This window comes from Octopus bimaculoides, chromosome 28, assembly GCF_001194135.2.
Source record: "Octopus bimaculoides isolate UCB-OBI-ISO-001 chromosome 28, ASM119413v2, whole genome shotgun sequence".
Taxonomy (NCBI): domain Eukaryota; kingdom Metazoa; phylum Mollusca; class Cephalopoda; order Octopoda; family Octopodidae; genus Octopus; species Octopus bimaculoides.
In genome coordinates, this window is record NC_069008.1 from 12,532,825 (window position 1) to 12,540,290 (window position 7,466).

Here is a 7,466-nt window from a genome sequence, read left to right on the forward strand (position 1 = left end):
ACAGGCTTCTTTCAGTTTCCATCTACCAAATCCACTCACAAGGCTTTGGTCGGCCCGAGGCTATAGTAGAAGATACTTGCCCAAGGTGCCACGCAGCGGAACTGAACCCGGGACCATGTGGTTGGTAAGCAAGCTACTTACCACACAGCCACTCCTGCGCCTATGTTGGCTAAATTTGACCAGTATCAGGGTCTTCATGGCTAAAGTAGTTGATGTTAGGAAGGGCATCCAGCCATAAAAACCCTGCCAAAATAGACACAGTAGCCTGGGGTAGTCTTCTACCTGACCTGCTTCTGTCAGCTGCCCTACTCATGCATGCATGAAAGACAGATGATGACGATCTCTCAAAGAACAAAATTTACATGTACAATAATATCTGCTAGGTAAAATCTGGATGTGGCTCTCAACATGTTTTGAATTAATCATGCGTTATCTTGTAGCCTTGGGATTTCGATGAGGAAACTTAATTTTTAAAAAGATATTGTAAGGTTGGTGTGAGCGGCCACACATGGCTTGTCTGAACATAAAACAGGTAGAATATTTCGGTTGGATAAGGGCTGATTTAAATGCTAAAGAGTTAATATATATATATGTTACACAATGTAAAGTTTATAAATATGTAGGCTTCACACATGATTCTATGATGTAAATTTTAATATATTTAAAAGTTCAATTGTTCAGGTTTATTTCTATGGAAATGGAAATTTTCCACAACTGAATCCGGATTTTTTTTAAGCAGCCTCTCTGTCTTACACTGTTGTTTCTTTATTATTTCAGAATATCAGATGACATTGCCAGTACCGCCTGACCGGCCTTCATAGGATTTTCGAGCGGGATCGTTGCCAGTGCCCCTGGACTGGCTCTTGTGTGGCTGGCACATGAAATACACCAGTTTGAGCATGGCCGTTGCCAGTACCGCCTGACTGGCCTTCATAGGATTTTCGAGCGAGACCGTTGCCAGTGCCCCTGGACGGGCTCTTGTGTGGGTGGCACATAAAATACACCATTTTGAGCGTGGCTGTTGCCAGTGCCGCCTGACTGGCCTTCGTGTGGGTGACATGTAAAAGCACCCACTACACTCTCTGAGTGGTTGGCGTTAGGAAGGGCATCCAGCTGTAGAAACTCTGCCAAATCAGATTGGAGCCTGGTGTTGCCATCCGGTTTCACCAGTCCTCAGTCAAATCGTCCAACCCATGCTAGCATGGAAAGCAGACGTTAAACGATGGTGATGATTGGCATAACAGAAGATATATCCTCAATATTTATCATCTTTTAAAAACTAAATGAAAATGTTTTCCAGAACAGATATATAACAGTGTTTCTATAAGTCTACGGTAAATTGCTCTGAAATATTTTCTCTGACCTCAGATTATTAGCAAAATTTCTATACATTACAATCTGGAGTGTCAACACAAATGATTTTGTTTGCTAGTTAAACTAAGACAAATTCACAAAAAGTAACACTGAACAGAAATACAGCTGTGGAAATATTTCTTAGGATTAAACTATAAAAACAAAAGAACAAGAAGATATGTATATATTGTGACGACAGAAGTAAAATAACGGAATAAAGTGTGAAACCTCCTGAAGACATGTCTGAAGAAATAAGAAAATTGTCATATGACTGTGATATCTGTAAAAAGTCATTCTCTCAAGAAGGTAACCTAAAAACTCACAAATGTATTCATAAAGGAAAGAAGCCATATCATTGTGTAGTTTGTGATAAATCATTCTCTCGAATTGATTCATTAACTTCTCACAAACGTATTCATACAGGAGACAAGCCATATCAGTGTGATATCTGTGATAAATCATTTACTCGAATTGATTACTTAACTTCTCACAGACGTATTCATACAGGAGAGAACCCATATCACTGTGAATTCTGTGGTAAATCTTTCTCTGCAAATAGTAACTTGACAGCACACAAACGTACTCATACGGGTGAGAAGCCATATCTCTGTGATATCTGTGGTAAATCATTCTCTGTGCGTAGTGTCCTAACATCTCACAAACGTATTCACACAGGAGAGAAACCATATCACTGTGATATCTGTAGGAAATCATTTTCTGATAGTAGTTACTTAAGAATACACAAACGTATTCATACAGGAGAGAAGCCATATCACTGTGGTATCTGTGGTAAATCATTCTCTGTAAGTAGTAAATTAACTAAACATACACGTATTCATACAGGCGAGAAACCATATCATTGTGATATCTGTAGTAAATCATTTTCAGTTAGTAGTAAGTTAACTAGACACAAACATATTCACACAGGAGAGAAGCCATATCAGTGTGATGTTTGTGGTAAATCATTCACTGAAAGTAGTAACTTAAGTAGACATGTATGTATCCATATAGAAGTGTAACTGTAGCAATATGCTGTAACAGTATTGCTAAGTGTAACTAGCAATATGAACTGTCTCAACAACAAACGTTTTAAGATACTGCCAAAGTGTGTGGTGGGCTATAGACTTACTGGCATTACCTATAGCAAAAATGAAGCTCTTCTTCATTGCTCCTCTTTTGAGGCAGTCTTTTTATAAGCTTTTTAACATTTCTTGAGGTCAACCCCATTAATTACCTTTTGATGCACACATGTAGTCTGTCAAAAATACTTCTATGACAAAAAAAATTTCTGATTCTGTAAATATGCTAAAAAGGAGATAAAACAGCCTCCAAACACGATATTTTTCATCTCCACCATGGAGCTGACTCACCTCTGTAGTAGTTTTAATAAAAGTAATTTCTTCCTGATTTTGAATTTGTTTGCTATGTTGAAAGCAATATTGTTATATTCAGAAAAGTCATAATTAATGAAGCCTATAAACACCCCCACCCACCCCCGCTCAGTTGTTTATCTATTTCTCACTTTTTATTTCCAAAGCAACTAGTTTTAATTTGTGTTCCCAGAAAAATTTTTTGATACACCAATCTGAAGCAAGTGTGATGTATATGAATGAGAATAGATGTAAAATGACTGGTGATATGAAGTTCTCAAAAAAGATTAGCCCTTGTTTGTGAAACAGATTCTGGAAAACAATCTGTAAATATAGTGACAATTTTGCCCATTGCTCAATTTTCCCACCAAGACATCTCAACTACCCATCATCTGTTCTGCAGCATTCTGTTGCTGTAATCAGATAAGAGCAGGGCTGCATACTTCATTGGCTATTCCTTGATATCACTAATCTTTTTCACAACCTACAACCATTTCAGTTGATATCTAATCTTCGTTCTCCATCTATCTACATTCTACATTGACCAGCCTCCTGAACCACCTTGGGCAAGTGTCTTCTACTCTAGTCTCAGACCGATCAAAGCCTTGTGAGAGGATTTGGTAGATGGAAATTGAAAGAAGCCCTTTATATGTGTGTGTGTGTCTTTGTGTCAGGGTTTGTACTCTACCACTGTTTGACAACCTGTGTTGGTGTGTTTACGTTCCTGTAACATAGTGGTTCGGTAAATTATTTCCTCTTCTACACCATCTTGTATCTCACTTTCCCATGCACTATGCATGCCTCTTTCCCCCATAACACAACATATCCAACTGCACGCTATCTCTCTCTCTCCCAGTGGTGTTGTGAAAAATATTTCCGAGGAACATAAACATCAACTGCTTTAAAAAAAAAAGAAAGTAAAATATAAACCAACAGTGAGTGTGCTTATTGGATTAATTAATTTTTTTTTTAATATTCATTATACTCTATATAGCATATTTTCAGCAAGGAGAGAAGATTGGTTTATTTTGACATTGGAGGTAAATAGTTGAGGAATATATTCCCAGAGATCACTGTATGGTTATTGTGTTAGCAGAGCAGAGGCATGAAATGTTCAGAATTATAGGACACTGTGTGAGAGAGAATGGAGACACCCTTGGCAAGAAGTGTATCTGAAACGATAAAGGCACATTCGCCATTGATATAGAAATTACATAATGAGAAGCTGCTGATTATGAAGGATGCATGAAATAAAGAAGGCTTACCTCATGGTGAACTTAGAGAGGGATCAGCTATTCAAGCGCTGGCATGGATTGAACAGTTTGACAAGTGTTGGCCAGCAGGAGAGCTGCCTAGGCTCCATTTGTCTGTTGTAGCATGGTTTCTATGGCTGGATGCCCTTCCACTTTACAGAGTGTACTGGGCGACTTGTATGTGTGCCATTACATGGCACAGGCGCCTTTATGTGGAACCAGCACCCATGAGCTTGCAAGACCAGGATCTCTCAGCCAAGAGAGGGATGTAGAGGACATGCCTTTATGCATAGACATCCACAATTTTACTTAGCTTGACTTGTCTTCTCAAACACAAATTATAAAAGAATTTAATCCTACATTAATAGGGTATGTGTGTGTAGAATGTGCACAGGCAGGGCTTCTAAAACATGAGATTTTAGGTTCAGTACCGTTGTATGGCAGCTTTGGGAAGTGTCTTCTGATAAAATATCCCTAGGCTGACCAAAACCTTGAGAGTGGATTTTATTAGTTACAGCGATGCTCTTCTATAGTTAATTATTGTTGTTGTTGGCACTCCATCGCTTACAACGTCAAGGGTTCCAGTTGATCCGATCAATGGAACAGCCTGCTCGAGAAATTTACGTGCAAGTAGCTGAGCACTCCACAGATACGTGTACGCTTAACGTAGTTCTCGGGGATATTCAGCGTGACACAGTGTGACAAGGCTGACCCTTTGAAATACAGGAACAACAGAAACAGGAAGTAAGAGTGAGAGAAAGTTGTGGTAGAAGAGTACAACAGGGTTCATCACCATCCCCTACCAGAGCCCTGTGGAGTTTTAGGTGTTTTCGCTCAATAAACACTCACAACACCTGGTCTGGGAATCGAAACCGCGAGTCCGCTGCCCTAACCACTGGGCCATTGCGCCTCCAAAGTTAATTATAGTGATGCTCAAAATATCTAGGGATATAGGATGCATGATCACCTCTTGGATAGTTAATCAAGTTATACAGGAAAGTGTCATACTCACTGACTGGTTTAGTAGTATTATAAACTTCAAGGTGGTAAGCTGACAGAATCATTAGCATGCCAGGTAAAAATGCTTAGTGATATTTCCTCCATCTTTGCATCCTAAGTTTAAATGCTACCAAGATCAACTTTATCTTTCACATCCTTTTTGGGTGAATAAAATAAGTATCAGTTGAATACTGGGGTCGATGTAATTGACTTAACTCCTCCCCTGAAATTTCAGGCTTTATGCCAATAGAAGAAAGGATTTTTGTAAACCCCTACAAAGGGAAAGGAAATGCCTTGGAAGTGAGAAATTATAGAGCAGTCAAACTACTGGATGCGGTTGTAAAGGTCATGGAAAGAATTAGCACAGACGATTCGTGACAGTAAATCTGGATGAGATATACTTTGGCTTGGTACCTTCAATTGCTATCTTACTAGTAAGGCATCTGCAGGAGAATTACATGGTTAAGAATAGAGCACTATCCCTGGCTTTTGTTAACTTGAAGGCATTTGACAAGGTACCATGCTTAGTAATTTGGTGATCACTAACAAAACTAGATTCAGACAAATGGCTTACAAAAACTGTACAAGCTATGTACAAAGTTGCTGTTAAGAGTCAACAGTGATTTCTGTGATGAAGGGAGTCCATCAAGGTTCACAGTCTTCTATTCAACATATGCCTGCAAACCATGACAGGCATTTAAGACTAGCTGTACATGTGAACTCGTATATGCTGATGATCAAATGCTCAGAGTTGAATCTGTAGGGAATTAGGAAATTCCAGGTATGGATGCTAAACTTGAAATTGAAACGTCTTAAGATAAACCTCATAAAGACTAAAGTTTTAGTTTTAAAGGAAAGAAGACAGGAACTTAGTATCATAAGGAAAATGCCCTTACTTGATATACAGAAAATGAGTGTAAACTATGGACACATAATGAGTATAATGGAATCACAGGCAGACTGAGACAATAAGTTTCATATATGACAGAGGCATGGAGTAGTATGTACAACGAGCACACTGGAAATAGATTCTCTTAAATGTCCAGATGGCTCACTAGAGGTGGTTGAAAGCCTTTGTTACCTATGAGATGTAATTTGCAGAGGAGGTTGTTGCTATGAAAGTACAGTAGTCAGAGTATGAACAGCCTGGAAAGGGTTGGAGTTAAGAGGAGTCAGATGTAATGAGAAAGGATAGAAGGAAAAAGACTCAGCTTGGAGGCAAGTGTAATGTATATGAATGAGAATAGATGTAAAATGACTGGTGATATGAAGTTCTCAAAAAAGATTAGCCCTTGTTAGTGAAACAGATTCTGGAAAACAATCTGTAAATATAGTGACAATTTTGCCCATTGCTCAATTTTCCCACCAAGACATCTCAACTACCCATCATCTGTTCTGCAGCATTCTGTTGCTGTAATCAGATAAGAGCAGGGCTGCATACTTCATTGGCTATTCCTTGATATCACTAATCTTTTTCACAACCTACAACCATTTCAGTTGATATCTATCCTTCGTTCTCCATCTATCTACATTCTACATTGACCAGCCTCCTGAACCACCTTGGGCAAGTGTCTTCTACTCTAGTCTCAGACCGATCAAAGCCTTGTGAGAGGATTTGGTAGATGGAAATTGAAAGAAGCCCTTTATATGTGTGTGTGTGTCTTTGTGTCAGGGTTTGTACTCTACCACTGTTTGACAACCTGTGTTGGTGTGTTTACGTTCCTGTAACATAGTGGTTCGGTAAAAGAGACCGAGTGAATAAGTGCCAGGCTTAAAGAAAAAAAAAAGTAAACATACGGGGGTTAATTCATTCGGGTAAAAATTCTTCAAGGCGGTGCCCCAGCATGATCGCAGTCTGGTGACCGAAACAAGTAAAAGATGCGATACACACACCCACATACAGGCATGCATACATTTATACATACACGCACGAGTGGCTGTGTGGTAAGTAGCTTGCTTACCAACCACATGGTTCCGGGTTCAGTCCCACTGCGTGGCACCTTGGGCAAGTGTCTTCTACTATAGCCTTGGGCCGACCAAAGCCTCGTGAGTCGATTTGGTAGACGGAAACGGTAAGAAGCCCGTCGTATATATGTATATACATATATATGTTTGTGTGTCTGTGTTTGTCTTCCCCAGCATCGCTTCACAACCGATGCTGGTGTGTTTACGTCCCCGTCACCTAGCGGTTTAGCAAAAGTGACCGATAGAATAAGTACTAGGCTTACAAAGAATATGTCCTGGGGTCGATTTGCTCGACTAAAGGCGGTGCCCCAGCATGGCCGCAGTCAAATGACTGAAACAAGTAAAAGAGCACGCAACAACCAACTAACGATTGCAACCTGCTGAACGAGAAAGGGACTTAAGGAGAGTTAGCTGCCGCAAATATGCCATATACAAGATACACATGCGCACTAAACGTAGTTCCGTTTCCATCTAAAAGTCGTCATTCATATCTTGTTCATGAATTTGTAATAATCAACTACCACAT

The 7,466-nt window shown here is 39.6% G+C and overlaps 1 protein-coding gene across 1 annotated transcript in view; it reads left to right on the forward strand.

Moving 5' to 3' along the window:
• Nucleotides 1-7,466, forward strand: part of LOC128251117 (zinc finger protein 271-like) — a 22,624-nt gene that overhangs the window by 5,390 nt on the left and 9,768 nt on the right. Inside the window, exon 2 of the mRNA XM_052977532.1 lies at nt 778-2,331. Coding sequence (XP_052833492.1) covers nt 1,593-2,331 — 739 coding nt within the window. The 5' untranslated portion in view covers nt 778-1,592. The remainder of the gene's footprint in view (nt 1-777; nt 2,332-7,466) is intronic.